The sequence below is a fragment of the Emys orbicularis genome, chromosome 6, assembly GCF_028017835.1.
Source record: "Emys orbicularis isolate rEmyOrb1 chromosome 6, rEmyOrb1.hap1, whole genome shotgun sequence".
Classification (NCBI taxonomy): Eukaryota; Metazoa; Chordata; order Testudines; family Emydidae; genus Emys; species Emys orbicularis.
Window position 1 is genome coordinate 2,336,525 of NC_088688.1, and position 22,987 is coordinate 2,359,511.

Sequence of the window (22,987 nt, forward strand, 5' to 3'; positions counted from 1 at the left end):
GCCGCACTCCCCTGCCTGAAGCCAGCCAGTCCTGCACTCCTGTCTCTAGCCCTGCCAACCCATGCTGCACCCCCCTGCGGCCCTGCCTGAAGCCAGCCAGCCCACCCCACACACCCGTCTCCAGCCAGCCCCGCACCCCTTGTCCTACCTGCAGCCAGACCCTACCTCCAGTCAGCCCCTGCCCTGCCTCCAGCCAGCCCCATGTCCAGTGGTGCCCTACAGTTCCCAGGGCAGTATCCCTGCGCACCACTGCTTCAATGAGGGGGGCAGGGAGCAGCTGGGACCCACGCATGTGCACACCGGCTAGGGTGATCAGACAGCAAGTGTGAAAAATCAGGACGGGGGTGAGGGTAATAGGATCCTATATAAGAAAAAGACCCCAAAATCGGGACTGTCCCTATAAAATTGGGACATCTGGTCACCCTAGCACACCCCCAGGGAGTGGTGGGGACCCACACATGTGAAACGGAGCTTATTTCCATCTTTTTAAAAAAGAACTTTAGGTAGGGTTAACATACATCCGTATTTTTCTGGACATGTCAGGCTTTTTGGTTCTTAAATCACTGTCCGGGAGGAATTTTTAAAATTTAAAAATTTCTCCCGGGAAAATACGGACGTATGGCAACCCTATTGGTACAAAAAATTCATACTGTGGCACATCCCTTAAATCAGAACTTTTTATAGGGAACCGGTTGCTAAGAAATGAAAGGCTTTTTTTTACATTTTTTTTTTTTAGTCACCTCTGCTGGGGCCCCGCCGAAAATGTTTGAATTGGGCCCCGCACTTCCTAAAGCCGGCCCTGCGCGGGAGCAACAAGCAGCGTGGCAGAGAAGCAGCAGCAACAGAGAAACAGCAGCAGCTGTGAACCTGTTGCAGAGGCAGTAGCAGAGGCATTGCTCAACACACTCCTCCACCCCAGGGTGGGAGGTGAACCCTGTGAATGCACCTCTGAACTCTGGGTCGGCACTAACCAAGCAGAGCCAACTGTGAGCAGGGTGCAGCAGAAGGAAAGGGGAATGATGTGTTAATGGGACATTCATTAGTTGGATCTTCCCACTGTAAGGTGGGAAACTGAGGCAAAGGACACTGCCCAACGCACAGTAGGGTCAGATTTGTTTATGGTCATGTGCTTTAGAAAGAGTGATTGCGGTGTTTTCTCAAATTAATGCTGGGTTCCCTTCCCCATTTATTAAAAGTTCCCTTTTCTTGTGCACAGACTCGGTGCTTGCAAGTGGGGAAGCATTGCCTCTTTGGGGCACCCAGCGGTGATATTAAGGTTTCCCAGATTACTGGGTGGGGGCTCAAGTGGGTTCTGTTTTGTACTGTTAGGAGGAACCCCTAGAGCAGTGGTTCTCAAACTTTTGTACTGGTGACCCCTTTCACATAGCTAGCCTCTGAGTGTGACTCCCCCCCTAATAAATTAAAAACACTTTTATATATTTAACACCATTATAAATGCTGGAGGCAAAGCGGGGTTTGGGGTGGAGGCTGACAGCTCGCGACCCTCCAGGTAATAACCTCGTGACCTCCTGAGGGGTCCTGACCCCCAGTTTGAGAACCCCTGCCCTAGACATCAAACCCAGCCCTTCTTGCTGCTGACTCCACCTGGCAGAACGGTTACACACACACAGATTTTTCTTTAATTAAAAAAAAGAACAAAACAAAAAAACCACCCACAAATAGGATTTTCTCATGTTTGAGGTTTTTATGAAAACGTGTTCTATGTTCCAACCAAAACCAAAAAGAAACCAAATCTTATTTATCTGTATTTCTTGCAAACAGTTCAATTTTCACAGATCCCTTTATAGTATTTTTATCCCACAATCAAAACCTGGTTTACAACACTTCAAAGCAAAGTGGACTAAGTTAGCTTAGGAGTCCAGCTTTATTACAATGTCAGTAAACCAACAGAAAATTTCCATTACCAAAAGGGGCTGATGTAGACCTACTCAATGCCATTAAAAATGACCAGTGTCAAAACTTCAAATGAAATTCAACTCTTCAGATTAACCCTCAAAGCCATCAAAACACAGCACGCTGGCGAACAGTCACAGTCAAGGAATTGTCAAGGCTTGTCAATACACAGAGTTACATGCGAACATCAATACCCACGTGAAGAACTGAGGCCAAAGACACCCCTCTCAACTAAGGTCATCATTGCACATGAACCACAACAGCCAGAAGCCGTCGTCATCTCTAAGGGGTATTGGAAACTTGACAGCTTCAGCCAAATGGCTATGTAGTAGGACACTGGGGAACTTGGAAAACAGGACAAACCAACAAGCCATCCAAGACAAAATCAAAGCCCTCAGTGGTGAAGAACTATATCTGGTTTTAACAGCAAAGGATCTGTCAATCCAAATTGCAGGAAGCAGTAAGAAAGGCGCTGAAGTAGAACATGCTAAAAGGCATTAATGCAGTGGCAGCTGATCTCCAAACAAGACTTATCTACAGATGCTCAAAGGGTCAAAAATCTTTGAAAGCTATAAAAGAGGTTCTGCCTGGCTCAGTTTGGAAGCACAGGACCCAAGAGCAGGAATCCAGTCCATCTGGTGTCTCTAGAGAATGTCAATCCCTGGACTGGTCCTACCAAGGCACAGTGAGCACTCTATCCCTACAGCAGAGGTTTCACAACCTTTTCATAGGTTGAAGATCTTCTCATGAGCCACCTCTCTCATTCACTGTGCATCATCCATCCTGTATAATGAATGAAACAGGAGTCTATACAGTAGGGTTGCCAACTCTGACTGAAACTATTCTGGGAGATCCCCCCCCCCCCCCCAAACATGACGTAATGTCATTTTCTTAAAATATCCTATTAAAATCTCCGGGATTGCTTTCAATAGTCACCAGGAGATTGACCCCGATTCACGGAGACTCCAGGCCAATCCTGGAGGGTTGGCAACCCTACTATACAATAAAAATTACTGTATTACACATACATACAGTGAGGCAGATTTCACTGGTAACCTACATTTTTGACATTTCCTGACTTACGTGTTAGGGTATAGATATTCAGGCCTGTCTTTAAGAATTTAGGTGTATTCTTATCACTTAGCATCCGACAAAGTGGGTATTCACCCACGAAAGCTTATGCTCCAATACGTCTGTTAGTCTTTAAGGTGCCACAGGACTCTCTGTTGCTTTTTACATGTTACAATATGTTAGGATTGGTTAGTTAAATTTCAGTAAAATGATTGGTTAAGGTATAGCTAAGCAGAACTCAAGTTTTACTATATATAGTCTGCAGTCAATCAGGAAGTAAGGGGGGAATGGGAACAGGGACTGGGGGTGGGGGAATTGGGATCATGTTTTGCTAAGGGGGGGAATGGGAACAGGGAATGTGAACAGGGACACAGGCAAGGCTCTGTGGTGTCGGAGCTGGGAAGGGGGACACTAAGGAAGGAAACTGGAATCATGCTTGCTGGAAGTTCACCCCAATAAACATCGAATTGTTTGCGCCTTTGGACTTCGGGTATTGTTGGTCTCTGTTCATGAAAGAAGGACCAGGGAAGTGAGAGGGTGAAGGAATAAGCCCCCTAACATTACATACTTGATTTTACAACAGTAAAAGAATCTTAAAACAATGGTTTGTACAAGTAACAGTTGGTCATGGTATTTCTTTTTAAGGGTTGATCTTTCTATGCACATCTAGTTGTTGTACAGGACTGTACTTACAACATGAAGTCTTGTTCCCAGCAGGGCTGGTCCCCTCGCACTGCAACTGTTGTACTCTTCACATTTTGCACTTTCAAAGTCACATAGGTATTAAATTTATCTAAACAAAGAAAGAGTAAAATGATTACTTTTTGCTATTACCATCTCTTACAAAAGCAACATTATAAAGCCGCTAGTTGTTCTACTACACACAAAAAATGCTATTGGTAGGCACGTTATCTGACTATTTATGAAGTCCATAAGAAAACATTGAAAAAAAATCCTTTCATGGATTTGCATCTTCCACAAAAATGTTACCCTCAATTTCTTAGAGAGGTGAGATTCATACAGGACTGAATAAAATCATTCTCTCTCTAAAATGAGGGCAAGCTATGATCACCTACAGTAAGTTAACAGCAACTTTAAGAGAAAATATCAAATCCTGAAGAAAAACAAATACAAGTGACAACTTGCCCAACGGCAGGTGGGGGAAACTGGACCTAAAGGCCAGGACGTCATCTATCCCTTAAACAGATGCAGTAACCAAAAAAGTGTACAATATGCACTGAGGGACATAGCCTGAAGTTAACCAAGCTACTCTCATGAATCTGGATCCTCCTCTGTGACACCATGTATAAGGGTTTCTGAGAACAAGTTGATGAAAAAATATATTTTGAAACTTATGCAGCTTAATATTAAGCCAGCTGTATTAAAAGAACAAGCCACATTGTCATGTTTTGACAGTTTGAGGTTTTTTTTAATATTTATATATGTATATATAAATATTAAAAAAAACTAATTACCTTGTAGTATTTCTACCCAACACAACTCCGAACCACACCTCCTTTGTAGCTGCTATTTATTCCTTACTAGCCATGATGAAAAGACATGTGGGCGTAGGCCGATATAAAGTTTAAACACCCAGCAATCTGAGAATGAACAAGCTCCCATTTAAGGAGCAGTTATTGCCTGAGGCACCCAACCAATCACATCAACCTCTGCACACGTCATGTACTAAACAAGCAGGGTGTACATTTCAAAAGAGGGAACATTTTAGCAATGCAGTGTCCCAGTATAGCGAGTCTCAAAAAAAAGTCAGATCATAGTCCATTACTCCTCAGATTCATGATCAAAACTGCAGACTGGTGCTGCAGGCTACACTAGCATACCCTAGCAATTGGCCACACAGACTGATTAGGAACCTTTCTGCACTCTTAGCCAAGAAATCAGAACTGTAATGGACTGTAACTGCGGCTACTGTGTATGGGAATTGTGAAGTCAGACAGTAGCCCAGAACCAAAAGGATGACAGGGAGGCAGCATAGTCCAGTGGTTTAGACAAAACTGGGAGTCATTGGACTCTGGGTTCTAGTCCCAATTTTACCACTGTCACACAATAAGATGTTGGGTATGTCAATGAAGCCACACACATCTCGGAATGAGCCATGTAGTGAGAGATTATGCAACCATGCAAATTGCTGCATAATTGCCTTTGTTTTCAGGCTGCCACATAACTATGCTCCAGAAACCATTTTCATTTCTTTAAAAAATTAAGTGCCTAGCCCTTGTTGCAAATATAATCTTTAAAATGTGAATGAAATACAAACTGTCTGAGTGTGCAGCCTGCTGGAAACAATAGCCCTGGGGAAAGTATGAACTGCTCTCATTCATCTCATATAGGGAATTAACACTGAAATTTAATACTTTATGTATAAACAGTACTAACTATTTCACTGCCAATCATTTTAGTAGAAATATTCAGCTACCGTACTTCATATTTGAATACAATGCTTGATACTGGACCACTTTGTAGAATGTAAGCTCTTGGGGCCAGGGGCTATTTTTAATTTGTTTTACATTGTGTGTACACAGTGCTTGGCACAATGGGACTCTCGCCCCGAATCAGGGCCTTTAAGCACTATGATAATAGAAAATATTAAACGTTTGTTATAGCAACACCCAAAGGGTTCAGTCAGGATGGGGGCCCCATTGTGCCAGGCATTGTTTTCCAATTAGTCATTGGAACAATTTACCAAAGGCTGTGGTGGATTCTCCATCACTGAACATTTTAAAGTCAAAATTGGAGGTTTTTCTAATAGTTTCTCTAGTTCAAACAGGAATTAATCCAGGAAAGCCCTATGGCAAATGTTATACAGGAGGTCAGATTAGATTATCACAATGGTCCCTTCTGGCCTTATCTATGAAACTATGAGAGAGAGAGACTGACTCTGATCGGGAGAGTTTATATTAGAACAGGGGTGCCCAACCTGTGGCCCACGGGCCATACACGGCCCCCCAGAGCATTTCATAAGACCCATGGCCTGCTTCAACACAATACACTAACAGCCGATTCATTTGCGTTTTGTCGTAATATTTACATCATTTTAGTTTACACAAGTGTATATCGACAATACTGTACATAGAAAACCTATCTAAATACATACAAAACAAGCAGAAAAAATATAAACCAATACAATAACTTCAAATCTTATTAAAATATGTAGACTCTGTTTGAACCACACAAGGTTGTGCTTAGGTTTATGTGGCCCTCCTGGATAATAAGGTTAGGCACCACTGAACTAGAAGACACACAAAGGGGTTGGGGACAAAGCCTATAACATTGGTCCAGTTTTGTTGCTTACATGTTTTTTCAGTGGAGGTTTTCAAGTTTTGTCATCACCTGGGGCAGAGGCAGGGCATGGGGAGTAGCTAGAGGGGAGGGAGCTGGTAAGAATAATGGAGTACGAAGAGGAAGGAAGCTCATCACGCACCCAGCCACAGTTAACAGGCAGCGTTTTGTAGGCATCATGGCAGAAGAGAGTCTGAATGAGGAATTTGAAGGAGGATAAGGTAGTGCCTGTTTGGATTCTATCACGCAATCTCTCATGCATAAGGGGTAGCATGAAAGAAACACAAAATTGCTTGAGAGAAAAACTGGCTGGGGCAGGAAAAGCTGGAAATGTTGGCCAAGCGAAGGCAGCTGTCAACCTCACAGTAAGTTCCTCAGGCAGCTAAACAGAGCAGGGTTAAGTTATGAAGAGCTTTGAAGTCAATGACAAGAAGCTGGGAGGAAAAGGGGGAACACAAGAGAGATCCCAAGGGGGTTGACATGGTTAGATAAATGAGCCGGAAAGATGATTTTACCAAAGAATACTCTGCATATGCTAATTATTAGTGAACAAGAGTTTGAGAAAACAGTCACAGAAGGAATCTAGACAAGATGAGAAGTGAGGGAACACAAATATTCAGCTCAGGTTTATTAGTGACCATGATAAGAAAAAACATTTCTAAAAGTATGAAAATTAGACAACCTTTTTGTGTACTTGATTGCTCCTCCTGCATTGTGACAATCTCTCCAAGACCTCTGAATTAACTCTCTTCTCAGAAATGAGGAAAACACAGTATGTAATAGCTGTGCACAATAATACCCACAGCAAAGAGAAACATACATTCAGTGATGTTAGCCCACAAGATATAGCAGGAAGAGTAGAACAGACTATTGAACAGCCTTAAAAATCAATAGCGGTGCCTGCAGGTTAATGACTGCTTAGAGCAAGAAAAGTCTAGCTCACCTGGTGGCCCCTGGAGTTTTGCTTTTTTCACTGTGAAGAAAAAAAAAATACACATTTAGTGATTCTGTCATGGTAACAGTTTTATTCTAGGAGTTATACAACACAAGATCTGTCAAGCACTCAGCATAGGACTGCACAACAGGGGTTCTGTGTGTTCTGATCCCATTTTTCACTGTATAACAAACCTGTGCCAGAGATTTCCCCAGTAAGCTGGGGGTAATTAGCTCAGAAAGGTAGTTGTGAGGATTAGTTAATGTTTGTACAGCACTTTGACACTGAAAGTCATCATTGACTTTACACATACATTAGAACTACACTTAAGTCTCTTGCAAACCAGAAGCTATTAGAATATTACTGTTCCATACCATCTAATTTGTAAGTTAAAGAAGCAATCTTGAAAAAAAGTATACGTTCTATTCTCAAACTGTGGGTGAGCGCAGAGTAGAGGTGGTTGGGTCATTTTTGATTAAATACAACAAGGAGTCCGGTGTCACCTTAAAGACTAAGAGATTTATTTGGGCATAAGCTTTTGTGGGTAAAAAAAAAGCTTATGCCCAAATAAATCTGTTAGTCTTTAAAATGACAGCGGACTCCTTGTTGTTTTTGTGGATACAGACTAACACGGCTACCCCCTGATACTTGACACTTTTGATTAAATGCATCTTTGTTTCAATATGATATTGTATCTAAGCTCAAACATTTCCCTGAGACATATTCGATTCCACCAGGAAGGTTTCTGAGGTCCATGACTGACTCTATAGTCATTTCCAGAGAATGGGGAAGAAAAATTATTTAAAAAAAAAAAAAAAAAAAATCTGATCTTTTACACAATTCTGTTTCACAAAAACATTCAAAAAGTTTTGGTTTTGTTCCAGTGAGGAATGAAAACAAATTCCGAGACCTTGAAAGTAGTCGCGAAATCTTGTCCATGCCGAGATGCCAGGTCACATGGTGCTGGCTCTTCCTACATGTTTTCAACCGCTTCTACAGAGATCTAAAGATATTCAGTAGAAGATGCTGGAAACTTGTAGACGTAGCTAGGAATAGAGGGACTAACCAGCCTTGCCTCAGCTCTTCTCCCCCACTTTTGTCCTGCTTTCTTAGATGTTTCCAGCAGTCATCCTGGGCAGGGATTCAGTGAAGAATGAACCCTGATTAACTCACTTGCCTGCCTTAATAGGATTTACATATGGTGGGAATCCTTTGTTTCCCAGTTAGATCCCCACCTCCTATTAGTGGAAAAATACTAGTAGTCCAACATGGAGTCCAGTACCAGGTGACATGATCACATGACTCTGCAGTGTAAAAGCAGTCATGAGTCAAAGGTTGTTTGCGGCATCACAGGAAGCTTCTCAGGAAGGTGGGAGATTAGCATCTTCAAAGTCCTATTATTCTCCCTAATTGCCTGTCCAGGCTGATGGCATTCTGTCTGGTGGACGTTCCCCAGGTGTAAACCCACTTGGAATTGTTACATAGTCAATATTCCTAACTTCAGATTCAGAAAGGATACATGCCTACAAATAGGATAATCATATTCAGTAAATCAACCTTTCCAATGATACCTCACATGACCTGTCTTGCATGCAACATCTTCGTTATGCCATATTCTTATCATAACAATATCTCTATGAAGAATATGGGGCATAATGACACAGGAATAAACAGTTTAACTTTTTACATGTGCGCGCGCACACACACACACACACACACACACACACACACAGTTCTAAACTTGCTTCTAGCAGGGCTTATAATAAAATAAATAAATAAAAAATATTTAAATAAAATAAAATAGATTTAAATAGAAATAGAAAATAAAAAAGATTTTCAAGAGGGTCTTGAATGAAGACTGGGGTGGCAATCAAGAAAGCTAGTTTAGGAAGGATGTTCCATGAACAAGGGGCAACATGGAAAGAAAGCACCATCATGTCATTAAAAAAAACTACACTGATAGCTTCTTCAAGGAGTAGGTAACGTGTAATTCACATATTTTAAGAATCAAGAATAATTACTATAACATTACCATATATCTGTGTATATTTCCTAATGCATAGACAGTCTACCCATGTTATTTTTCCAATGGATAAGGGCCATCTCTCACTGGTTGGGGTTTTATATATGTTGCACTTTGACAAACTCGCAGACTCACTGGCACTATAAAGTATGAACACCTAGAAAGGATATCTCCAAGCTCCTGCTAGCTTTTCTAGTGCAAATGCCATAGCATTTACAAGAAAACATATCTAATAAGCTGAAAGGTAAGACGCACCTGAGAGTGAAAATGGCTTGAGAACTAAAGAAGCAATTATCTTTTCTCCAGAAGAGAACACTCGTGCTGGAAGGCCATACTGACTGACCTTCAAGCGAAATATTTCTGTGAACAGACAGTAATAATGAATATTGGCAGTTATGGAACCACCAGAACAGAACTACAAGTAAGGGTGAGATGCTGGAGACTGACCTTAACAATGAAAAATACTTTACAAGTGTATATATTCTGAGTCGAAACGATAGGATCTATGTAACGTTCTCTCCATACAACAGGACAAGAATATTTCAGCCAGAAGCTAGAACTGTTCTGCTAAAGACTGCTGAGACGTGTGTGTCTATAATGTGTAATATAAAAAGTGTGAGATCATGCATACTGTTCCCCAGAGGTGGAATCTCAGATGATGTTGATGTTGTGTAACAACTGGTACAAACACATATACACCACGCAGGTCTAAGGGGATTCCAGGTGACTCCCTTGGGTGGCTGATCAACTCCTCTTTGAACCGCACAGGCATTGAAGCTGTTTAACAATTTCAACTCTAGCATAGGGCAGTCTATCCATTTCCCTGATGCCTATGGGTTCAAAACTCCACATGTCAGTGGATCTTTCCTCATGGTCAGGAATAGTAAGATTCCACTGCTGTTGGCAGTGAAGCAGACTGCTCCCAATGCAGAGACTCAGAGAGGTTATTTGTTATGGCAGTACCCAGAGTGTGCTAGTGGCTTTCTACAAAGGTGACTGTCTGTACCACAGAGTGTACAGTCTCGAGTTGCCAACGCACTGGGGCCGCAAACACAAGTGGAGGATCCTTTTGCTCTGTTAGTAAAGGCTCCTCTGCCCTGGTTTGCAGAAGGAATTCTATCTGATGCTAGCCTGAGAGGTAGAGATTTTGTGCACACTACACCTACTGTGGTGTTCTGTCCGCCACTATTCTGAGCCACTTATTAGAGGGCTTAGTTGAGGGGTTTCCCAAAGAGGCATTTGCACCCCAACCCACTGTCTCAGCCCTGATCCCCCTCCTGCCCTCTGAACCCTTCGATCCCATCCCAGAGCCCCCTCCTGCACCCCAAACCCCTCATCCCCAGCCCCATCCCAGAGCCCACACCCCCAGCTGGAACCCTTACCCCCTCTCACACCCCAACCCCCTGAGCCAGCCTGGTGAAAATGAGCAAGTGAGTGAGGCTGGGGACAGCGAGCAACGGGGGGAGAGAGAAGGAGTGAGTGGGGGGGCCTTGGAGAAGGGGTGGGGCAGGGCGGAGCGGGACAGAGTCGGGGCAAGGGTGTTCGGTTTTGCGCAAGTAGGAAGTTGGCGACCCTAGTGACAATTTGGGGAATTAAATTCATTTTTTTCATATCATTTATGATTGAACCTGCATTGTAAATTAGAACCCTCATGTTGTATCTGATACTACTTTGTGTCCTGTGTTGAGAGCCAGTTTGAACTGGTTTATGTGTGGCCTGTTTGTGATGCATAACAACTTCTGTTTCTCATACTATGGAAAACTAACATAGAAAGAGTCGTGCTGAGCCATGGTTTTCTAAAGGATCTGCTCTAGTTCAAACAGGAATTATTTTGGGAAAGTCCTATGGCCCATGTTCTCCAGGAGGTCAGACTAGATGATCACAGTGGTCCCTTCTGGCCTTCGACTCTATGAATCAACAACCAGATGGCTCCTAAGTACTATTGGCTTGCTAACTACTCTTATCCACTTCACTACCCCTACGAAACAAGGATCTGGTGGAAGTAAACCCAGTTCATAAGCAGGAGAGTTCTATGTTCAAGGGGCCATACCTCCGATAGGAAGAGAAGAGACAGCTAGTGGAAAGGAAGCAAAAAGGACTTTGCCTTCCCCCAAGGACACTGACCAAGACCCAAGGACTCTTAGGAATGGTGAAGACTGAACAAGGCAAATTGCGTTCAGGTATTTTGTTGTTTCAGCTTAGATTAGTAACACTTGTGCTGTCTAGGAGTAAACTGAGGGTTTTTACACACTACCACTTGTCGGTAAAGTTATGCCGCTCAGGGATGTGAATAAGCCTCCCCCTGAGCAATGTAAGGGCACGTCTTCACTACCGGCCGGATCAGCGGGTAGTGATCGATCTATCGCGTCTAGTGTAGACGCGATAAAATCGATCCCCGATCACTCTGCCGTCGACTCCGGAACTCCACCGCAGCGAGAGGCGGAAGCGGAGTCGACGGGGCAGTGGCAGCGGTCAATTCGCCGCCATCCTCACAGCCAGGTACATCGACCTAAAATACGCAACTTCAGCTACACTATTCGCGTAGCTGAAGTTGCGTATCTTAGGTCAACTCCCCCCCCCCCCCCCCCCCCGTAGTGTAGACCTAGCCTAAGTTACACCAACTTAAGCACCGGTGTGAACAGCTCTGTGTTGGCGGAGAGCGTCTCATGGAGGTGGATTTACTGCCAACAGGAGAACTCTCTCTTGTCGGCACAGAGCATCTTCACCAGACGCACTACAGCAGTGCAACTGTGCTGTTGTAGCGCTTCTAGTGTAGACTACCCCAAAATGTTATAGAAGTTCCTTTGCAAAGCCTGTGTTTCTTACTTTGCCTGTCACATGGTCCCCAAAGAGTTTAATTATAAACAAGAACGTCCACAAGGGTGAGGCTTTGGGGAAGCGTGCACAGGCCAACAGGGAGGTTTGGGAGTTTCAGCGCAGGTTACAGGGCCAAGGACAGTTGACCCCTATCCCACATCCCAAGAAGAGGTGCAAGCAAAGTCTACATCGAGAACATTGTGCTCTGGAAGCAAGAAATGGAAACAATGACCCAACTCAGCCAAAACCCAGCAGACCTGCAAGTCTAGGGGATCCAAAGGTTCAATCCAATATAGCAAACTGGTAACCATCCACTAAATGGGGACTCAACCATGACTGTAAATGCATCACCCGAGACAAAGTAAAAATATTAGAAGTTAACCCTCCCACCAAAAATCCACGTTTCTCACTTATTTGCAGAAGACAATGGTTACTCAGTCACTTCTGAGCTCTGGGAATGCAGCATTTTGAAACTAATTGTAATTGTTAAATCCTACTTCGTTTCAAATGGCAGCTCTCAGCAAACTTGGCAGCCCTGAGAGAGCTGTGTCATTCAGGAGCAAATGTGAAATTGTGCTGAACGATAATCCTCCTATGCTCAGCAAGGAGGGGGAAAAAAATGAAAAACATGCTAGAAAACAAGAGATGAAACTGTAGTCTAGAAATAGAGCTTTGAACTGCCAGGTGAGTGATCTGGGTATGACAACCACAAAGATATGCTCACCTTCCTGCTGCAGAGATCATAGTGAATTTAGTCCCAGGGAGAGGGGGCGCAGAAGTACCTTGGGTCACTCAATGACCTATTAGAGTGAAAATCCTCCAGTCCACTTCCCCTTGAAAGATACAATAATATCTATTGCAGGACTGATTGAGACAACAGATCAATTGATATCCGGACACAAAGTATATGAGAGAGGGAAGAACTAGTGGCAAGGTCGGGTTGCTGAAAAAACAGTCAATGCCTCCCAAAAAGAACTAGCCAGAGTCTGTCACCATCTTGGTATTATTTGAAAAGACTAGAAGACAAAGTTAACACCCTGTCAACTATCCAGATTTCAAACTGTGTGATTCCAGAGACTACTCATTTCTGATTGAAACCACTAGTATGCTGAAGCTTTTACAAGCTTTAGAATATTACTGGACCCCAATGCCTAAATGTTCCCTTCATTACAAAGAAGTGTGTGGAAAAAATGTTAAAACTGCCCCCATTCTTCTTATGCTCAAGCTGATACGCAGAGAATAACGTGGTGATAGTATTTCTGAACCACAGAGTCAGGACGACGGTTTTGGACTGTAGCACCAGAAACCAACTGGATCAGAGATCACACTCAAAAGAACAGTCTCCTCTCCACAATCATAGCTTCTAAAACGAACACACATTCTTATTGAGGAAAGTGTTAAACGTAATATGGAATTTCTCAATAAATTTGTGATCTCAGGCTCACCTTTTGCATTTGCTTTGCTAAATACGGGGATATAGATACAGAGAGAGTGAGCAGATGGCCAAAAGATTACATTCCAACTAAATCCAGCACATGATTTACAGAGCTGGTCATTCACCACGCTGCACAACAAAATCCACATCCATTCCATGAACAAGAACAAAATATCTGAAGCCACGTTTGGGTACCGGGGGGAAAACAGCGAGAAGCTACAGTTTAATTGCTGGTCTCCAACTAAATTCAACAGAAAAGCTTGCAAAAATGCTTTGCCAGGATCAGCTCTTTCATATAAACCTTTAGTCCTGAATTATTTCCCTCCTCCCCCCAAAAATTAAAACACTGCTATTATATTGGGTTCTCCCCGGAAGCTCTGGCCATGTCCCCGACTGCACACAAAAGCGGCAGCATTGCTGTAGTTCAAACTTGCATTTCACTCAGTTCATAATTTTGTCAACTCACAGAGGTATCAGATTTCCCTGGTCCATTATATAGCATTGTATGAGCGCACAGTGCTTTACTTGCAAGAAAAAAAAAAAAAAAAAGACAACCCCCCTGCTTATACGCCCAAATTAGACCCAGCCACCAAATACTCTGCCTGCATATGGGAAATGGCACAGGTAGGACAGTATTGAAACAACAACAACAACAAAAAAGAATCCCTGTTGAGAATATTCTCCATAATTTTTCACGTTTCCCTTTGTTAGAGGTCCAGGAATGTTGCCTACTCCCTGACAAAGGGTACATCCAGACTACCCGCCGGATCAGCGGGTAGCGATCGATCTATCGGGGAATCGATATATCGCGTCTCGTCTAGATGTGATATATCGATCCCCAAACGCGCTCCTGTCGACTCCGAAACTCCACCAGGGCAAGCGGCAGTAGTGGAGTCGACGGGGGAGCCATGGCCGTCGATCCCGCGCCGTGAGGACAGGAGGTAAATCGAAATAAGATACGTCTACTTCAGCTACGCTATTCCCATAGCTGAAGTTGCATATCTTACATCGACCCCCACCCCTCCCCCCGTGTAGACCAGGCCTCAGTAGTTCTAAACCTTTCTTAACTACTGTACCTCTTTCAGGAGTCTGATTTGTCTTGTGTACCCCCAAGTTTCACCTAATTTAAAACTACATGCTTACAAAATCAAACATACAAAAGTGTCACAGCACACTACTACTGAAAAATTGCTTATGTTCTCATTTTTACCATATAATAAAATAAATCAATTGGAATATAAATATTGTACTTACATTTCAGTGTATAGTACATAGAACAGTATAAAGTAATTGTATGAAATTTTAGTTTGTACTGACTTTGCTAGTACTTTTTGTGTAGCCTGTTGTAGAACTAGGCAAATAGTTAGATGAGTTGATGTACTCCCTGAAAGACCTCTGGGTACCTGTAGAAGGGCTCGGCCGAGGCTCGTCCCTCCGCGGGGCTGTGGGGTATCCCACTGCCTCGCAATAGTTTGCTATGGGCCCAGGCCCTGGGTCAGGGCGGGGCAGCAAACAAACAGTCAAGAGCTCCTTGTTCTGAGTGTCTGGTGCGAGGGGGAGACTGCCACCCGTGAGTGGGGTGGCAGGGGAGACGCAGGCCCACCCACTCCACTGCATCCCAGCCCAGGGCCCTAGCAGCAGCAGAAGACTCGCTGTGTCAGTGGGGATCCTGACCGCAACACACTGACATTGTTTCTGGCAGTACTGCGGCCAGACCAGGGTCGGCTGCCCCCGGGCTACTTCCGGACTCCCCCTCGTAAGGTACCTGGGTTAGGGCGGTGGCCTCGGAGGTTTCCAGCACCATCAGTTCCTCCGGGTAACTGGCGAGGGGTAGGCTCAGCTGCTCCTCGGGGTAGCTGGCAAGGGATAGGCTCAGCTGCTCCTCTGGGTAGCTGGCCAGGGGTAGGCTTGGCTGGCCCGGCCGCAGCCTGCCGGCGTCTCCCAACCCCGAGCTAGGCCACAGGAATCTAGCCTCTCCGGCGGCTGTCTTTCAAGTGAGCTCTGCAGCGGGGCTTTTATACTTCCTGTCCTGCGCCGTGACCTCTGGGGGGCGGGCGCAGGATCCACTGGCTCCGCCCACATTGGTGCTAGGGGAGGCTCGTCCCTCCGCGGGGCTGTGGGGTATCCCACCGCCTTGCTACAGTACCCCCAGGCATACACATACCCCTTGGTTGAGAATCACTGCCCTGACCCACCAACACATGCCCCATCCTTACAAGTTCATTGTACTTTTCTATCTTTTGCCACACAGATTCTATCTTTAAAAGAATTCCTACTCTTTCAGATCCCTCACCAGTGTCTATATATAAATAATTGGCACAGTCCCTAATCAATGTTTCTTCCAAAATACAATTTAAAAAAGAAAATAGGGAGAACTATCTGAGAAGCATCCAGCTTAAAATTAGAACAGACGTGTCAAGGTTATAAAAAGGTTAAGATTCTATCAACTCGTCTGGACGAAAGAACCCAAATACTAAAGACAGAAGGTCATTGCCAGAATTTGCAATTACTAAGATTCTATGACAAAAATCTCATTAGTTAGACCTCTAGCAAAATGTTTAAATTCACAAAAAGGAACAGCCCAGGAGTTGGTCAGAGTCTGCATTCAACCCCAACCTTTGTAAAGCAGGGGCAGCTCTAAACTGCTCGAGTCATAGAGAAAGTGGAATTTCAGCTGAATGTACATTTCAACTCTTCAGCTTCCTGCATCAGACTAGAGTATGTTCCTACTATTCAATGTAATGACATGTAGCTTCATTCAATATTTATCAATTAAACAAACTGACATAAGTCAAGCTCTAAAAAGTTGAAGACAAATGGAAAAAGTAACAAAGATTTGGTGGCTTTTTTTGTGCATTAATGTAGCAGTGCTGTATACTACCATCCAAATAAGAAAGAGCAAGTCAGTGTCACCTTTTTCCTCACAGCCTGTCTGGAAGGGGCAACAACTTTTACTTTTCATGACCACCCACAACAGAATTATTTGTCTATTTCCTCCCTTCAAGTGTCCGTTATTTTTCACCAGTGTTTCTTACCATGAGAAAACATTTACTTTGGGATCAGACTAGATTTCTTCAACCTTTCCCAAATAAACCAAGAAAGACTCAAATGGCTTCAAGCTTCATTAATTACAGTAAATCTCAAAACTGAGCCAAGCTAGGCTGCCCCTTCACACCGAAAGCCCAGGCTCTAACCTTAACTCACCTTTTGCTACCTGATCTGCTGGATTTTCAGGCAGCAGGCCTGCCGCTCGATTCTTTGGCAGTTTTCCAGTAGTCCCATTCCCCACCTCCGGTGCACCTTTAAGGGTCCAGGAGGAACAGGAACCTACCCAACTGCGCCACTCATTCTATAGCAACAAGGCTGATACATCATTGCTCCAGACCTGCCACTTGTCATGCCCTTGTGTGATGCTTATGCATTTTGCCGCCCTGACATGCCTACACACATTTCAGAGGTGTCATAATTGACTACTCCTGGTGTAAACAGTACGATGGCAAAGTTTACAGATGATACAAATCTGACTGTGAAAAGTTACAAGGGAATCTCACAAAACTGGGTGACTGGGGAACAAAATGGCAGATGAAACTCAACGTTGATAAATGCAAAGTAATGCACATTGGAAAACAATCCCAACTACACATACGAACAGTTGGGGTCAAAATTAACTGTTACCACTCAAGAAAGAGAACTTGGCATCATTGTCGTTCGTTCTCCAGAAACATCTGCTCAATGTGCAGCGGCCATTACAAAGGCTACCAGAATGTTAGTAACCATTAAGAAATAAAAAATAAATAAAATAAATAAAGGGATAGGTAAGACAGAAAATATCAATGCCACTACAGAAATCCACGGTACACCCATATCTTGAATACTACATGCCGTTCTGGTCACCCCATCTCAAAAAAGATATATTAGAATTGGAAAAGGTACAGAGAAGGGCAACAAAAATGATTGGGGTATGGAAGAGCTTCCAAAAGAGGAGAGATTAAAAAGACTGGGACAGTTCATCTTAGAAAAGAGATGACTGAGCGGGCATATGACAGAGGTCTATAAGATCATGACTGGTGTGGAGAAAGTGAATAGGGAAGTATTATTTACCCCGTCACATAACACAGGAACCAGGGGTCACCCAATGAAATTATCAGGCAGCAGGTTTAAAACAAACATAAGAAAGTACTTCTTCACACAATGCACAGTCAACCTGCAAGACTTGTTGCCAAGGGATGTTGTGAAGGCCTTTAAAAAGTAGAAGTTAAATCCCAGTGAGGAAAATAGAAAGGAGCATAAACACTGGCAAATGAAGTGTAAAAATACAATTAGGAAGGCCAAAAAAAGAATTTGAGGAACAGTTACCCAAAAAAAAATTTGCTATTACTTTTTAAGTACATCAGAAGCAGGAAGCCTGCTAAACAACCAGTGGGACCACTGGACAATTGAGATGCTAAAGGAGCACTCAAGGATGATAAGGTCATTGCGGAGAAACTAAATGAATTCTTGCATCGGTCTTCACGGCTGAGGATGTGAGGGAGATTCCCAAACCAGAGCCATTCTTTTTAGGTGACAAATGTGAGGAACTGTTCCAGATTGGATGTGTCAGAGGATGTTTTTGAACAAATTGATAAATTAAACAGCAATAAGTCACCAGGACCAGATGGTATTCACCCAAGAGTTCTGAAGGAACTCAAATGTGAAATTGCAGAACTACTAACTGTAGTCTGTAGCCGATCATTTAAATCAGCTTCTGTACCAGATGACTGAAGGATAGCTAATGTGACGCCAATTTTTAAAAAGGGCTCCAGACGTGATCCTGGCAATTACAGGCCTGTAAGCCTGACTTCAGTACCGGGCAAACCGGTTGAAGTTATAATAAAGAACAATATTGTCAGACATATAGATGACCATAATTTGTTGAGGAAGAGTCAACATGGTTTTAGTAAAGGAAAATCATGCCTCACCAATCTGCTAGAATTCTTTGAGGGGGGGGTCAACAAGCATGTGGACCCCAAGGGGATCCAGTGGATATAGGGTACTTAAATTTTCAGATAGCCTTTGACAAGGTCCCTCACCAAAGGCTCTTATACAAAGTAAGCAGCCACGGGATAAGAGGGAAAGTGCTCTCATGGATAGGTAACTGGTTAAAAGATAGGAAACAAAGGATAGGTGTCACGGAGTGTGGGGGGACACAAGGCCCTGCACCCCTGGCTTCCTGCGATTCACCATGACTCTCAGCCAGCCAGTAAAGCAGAAGGTTTATTTAGACAACAGGAACACAGTGCAAGACAGGTCTTGCAGGCACAGACAACAGGACCCCCTCAGTTAGGTCCATCTTGGGGTCCCAGGGGCACCACAGCCCCGTTGTGGGGTCAGAGCCCCATCCAGGCTCCCCTCCATTACCAGCTAGCTCCTGAAACTCCAGCTCCCTCCAGCGTCTCTCACCCAGCCTCCCCCCAGCTCCTCCCCCAGCCTTTGTCCAGTTTCCTGGGCGGAGGTGTCACGTCGCCTCCAATCCCCTTCCTGGGTTCTCAAGTTACATGCTCAGGTATCTTCCCTCAAGACCAGTCTCCCATCCCCCAATGCAGACCGTCCCAGCCAAACTCCCCACTCAGCATTCAAAGACCACATTAAGAACAGTCCCAGTTCTTCACAATAGGTATAAATGGTCACTTTTCCGAATGGAGAGAGGAAAATAGTGGTGTCCCCCAGGGGTCTGTTCTGGGACCAGTCCTATTCAACATATTCATAAATGATCTGGAAAAAGGGGTAAACAGTGAGGTGGCAAAATTTGCAGATGATACAAAATTACTAAAGATAGTTAAGACCCAGGCAGACTGCGAAGAGCTACAAAAGGGTGTCTCAAAACTGGGTGACTGGGCAACAAAATGACAGATGAAATTTAATGTTGACAAATGCAAAGTAATACACATTGGAAAGCATAATCCCAACTATACATATAAAATGATGGGGTCTAAATTAGCTGTTACCACTCAAGAAAGATCTTGGAGTCATTGTGGATAGTTGTCTGAAAACATCCATTCAATGTGCAGCGGCAGTCAAAAAAGGGAACAGAATGCTGGGAATAATTAAGAAAGGGAGAGATAATAGGACAGAAAATATCATGTTGGCTCTATATAAATCCATGGTACGCCCCCATCTTGAATACTGTGTGCAGATGTGGTCACTCCATCTCAAAAAAGATGTATTGGAATTGGAAAAGGTTCAGAAAAGGGCAACAAAAATGATTAGGGGTACGGAACGGCTTCCATATCAGGAGAGATTAATAAGACTGGGACTTTTCAGCTTGGAAAAGAGATGGCTAAGGGGAGATATGATTGAAGTTTATAAAATCATGACTGGTATAGAGAAAGTAGATAAAGTGTTGTTTACTATTTCTCATAACACAAGAACTGGGGATCACCAAATGAAATTAATAGGCAGCAGGTTTAAAACAAACAAAAGGAAGTATTTCTTCATACAACGCACAGTCAACCTGTGGAACTCTTTGCCAGAGGATGTTGTGAAGGCCAAGACTATAACAGAGTTCAAAAGAGAACTAGATAAATTAATGGAGGATAGGTCCATCAATGGCTATTAGCCAGGACGGGCATGAATGTTGTCCCTAGCCTCTGTTTGCCAGAAGCTGGGAATGGGTGACAGGATGGATCACTTGATGATTACCTGTTCTGTTCATTCCCTCTGGGGCACCTGGCATTGGCCACTGTCAGAGGACAGGATACTGGGCTACATGGACCTTTGGTCTGACCCAGTATGGCCGTTCTTATGTAGTTATAAGCAGAGCCCATTGAAATTTCTTTTTATATATATATAATTAATATTTTTAAGGAAATTTCTTGTTATTTTGTTTTATGCCCCCTGGAAGGAATCCAGGAGACCCTGGGGCGGCTGGAGAGCAAGCCCACCCCAGCCTGGAGGGCAGGGCTTGGGGGCAGCAGGGGACTGGAGAGTGAGCCAGCTCTGTCCTCAAACTGTGCAGGCTCCTGTCAGCGCTGGGCTCAGCTCTGTTCTCCTGGCACATGGGGTTGCAGGGCTCGTCAGGTTTGGCCCAGCTGCCCTGCTGTCATATGGGGGGGGGGGGAAGAGGGGCAGCAGCCGTGCCCCACACAAGCGGCGCTGTGACCCTGTGCACCACATCGCAACACCACTTCCTGGAATTTGCCTCCTGCCCCTCTAACGACAGGGGGATGGGCAAGCCAAACCTGGGTGGCGTTTTGTTACACAATTTCTTAATTTCGTTTCATTTCACATTCGTGAAAAACACGGAGCTCCAGTTATGAGTTACGTGAAATGCTGCTGTGTTAGGGCTCCGGCTGCACTGAAGTTGTGGGAATTTTACATAATGTGGTCTCAATCTTATTCCTTCAGCTACCTAATACTACAATAATTAAAATTAAATCGAACTCCCAAACATTAAGATGCTTCTTCTAGCACTGCCATTTGAGTTGCTGTCCTCAGAACGAGAGCAAAGCCTTTAAAATACTTTAAAAATAACCTTTCAAATGTTTCCCTATACTACGATATATGTAAGAAAAAAAATTCATAGGTGCCTGACCTTTATGTTTAAAGAGCAGACACATCAACTTAATACAGGGATCAACAGATACTCTTATTGAGGTCAGACACTAATCTACTACAAATACTTAGTTATTTCTTAGTGAAAGTCTGCAAACAGAAAGCTACCAGATATACACCAGTACTGTGCCAGTTACATAGTGCTGGAATGTTTTACAATATTTTTAAACAAATTCTGCATTTAGAAATCCAGATTTCTAGACTCAAAACAATTTCAGCCTCTCTGACCACCAGTGGCTTAGACAGATTTAAAAAAGATTCTGAACTCCAAGACATGAAATTATCTTTCCTTATTTTTAAAAATAGTTGAAAGCTGTTCCTATCTTTCTGTCCTTGTATGCCTTCCTGTGGGTTTGTATGGCATGGCACCTTGCAAAATGGATCGTAATTGGGAAATTTTGGAGTCACTAAAATACAAATAAATTCTGGATTGTGTCTGATGGATATACACAGGGAGGGGAAGGGACTACCTCTTGTCTGTACCAAATTCCATATAAAAAATTTCATTATGACTAAAGCTAAGATTTTGTCATGGATATTTTTAGTAAAAGTCACAGACAGGTCATGGGCAATAAAGAAAAATTCACGGAAGCCAGTGACCTGTCCCTGATTTTTACTAAAAATGTCCATGATAAAATGGGACGGGGCTGGACAAATACCAGGTACCTGGGAGCTCCAGGCCACCCTCAACCTGTGGCTGGAAGCTGCAGGGTCCCCCATGCCGCCAGCAACGGCCACGGGGAGCTGCAAGGGTCCCGCATGCCACCTGTGGGGGTCCCCCATGCTGCCCGCGGGGGCCGTGGAGCTGCAGGGGTCCCCCATGCTGCCACCAGGGAGCTGCAGGGATCCCCCATGCCGCTGCCAGCCTTAGGCGGCGGGTCTACTTCACAGCTCCCTGCCACTGCAGGTGGCTGTGGGACTCTGCAGCTCCCAGCAGCCGGGGCTGAAGTCATGGAGGTCTTTGGAAGTCACGGATTCCGTGATTTCCATGACCTCTGTGACTAAATCATAGCCTTAATTATGACACCTGGATTGTTTTCTCGTGTTGGTCTAAATCTTTAAGGTTAAAAAAGTCAGTGCACTAACTTTATATTTGAAGTCCAGTGAGGCCTAGTCTACACTAGAAAATTGAATTGGCTTAACTACATTGCTCAGGGGCGTGAAAAATCCACAGCCCTGAGTGGTGTAGGAGTGGTAGGAGAACTCCTCCCATCAGTAGGTCATGTCTGCACTGAAGCACTACAGCAGCATAGCTATGGCGCTGTAAAATTTCAAGTGTAGACAAGCCCTTAGACTTTCACCAGTGTTTACTGGAGTCACCACGGTACTAGGCTGATAGTAAAATATTGAGCAGCTCAGTTAAGATCACTAAGTTTGGTACTGTCAATCCCCCTTCAAGAATGGGTCTACACAGAATTCTCTTATTTAATCTTGGGAATTTATTGTCCTACACATTAAATAACTTAATCAACAACCAGTGAGTCCACTGGACGATCGAGATGCTAAAGGAGCACTCAAGGGCGATAAGGCCATTGCAGAGAAACTAAATTAATTCTTTGCATCGGTCTTCACACTTGAGGATGTGAGGGAGATCCCCAAACCTGAGCCAGTCTTTTTACACTTGATGGATCACTTGATGATTACCTGTTCTACTCATTCCCTCTGGGGCACCTGGCATTGGCCACTGTCGGAAGACAGGATACTGGGCTAGGTGGACCTTTGATCTGACCCAGTATGGCCATTCTTATGTTCTTAATTCTTCTCTGAAACTTCTCTAGGGTTCTTTTTGGTATCCAAGATGGTAGGGCCTGATATGGGAAGTTAATTTGGCAACCAATTCCTCGTTACCACTGTCATACAAACAAAACCAAGCGTATGTATTTCAGTCTAACACACTGTTCTT

The 22,987-nt window shown here is 43.9% G+C and overlaps 1 protein-coding gene across 1 annotated transcript in view; it reads right to left on the reverse strand.

The window, feature by feature from the left end:
- The window catches only part of UNC13B (unc-13 homolog B), a 308,551-nt gene extending 304,791 nt beyond the window's left edge, over positions 1 to 3,760 (reverse strand). The window contains exon 1 of the mRNA XM_065406871.1: positions 3,679 to 3,760. Coding sequence (XP_065262943.1) covers positions 3,679 to 3,683 — 5 coding nt within the window. The 5' untranslated portion in view covers positions 3,684 to 3,760. The remainder of the gene's footprint in view (positions 1 to 3,678) is intronic.
- Between the last annotated feature and the right edge of the window lie 19,227 nt (positions 3,761 to 22,987).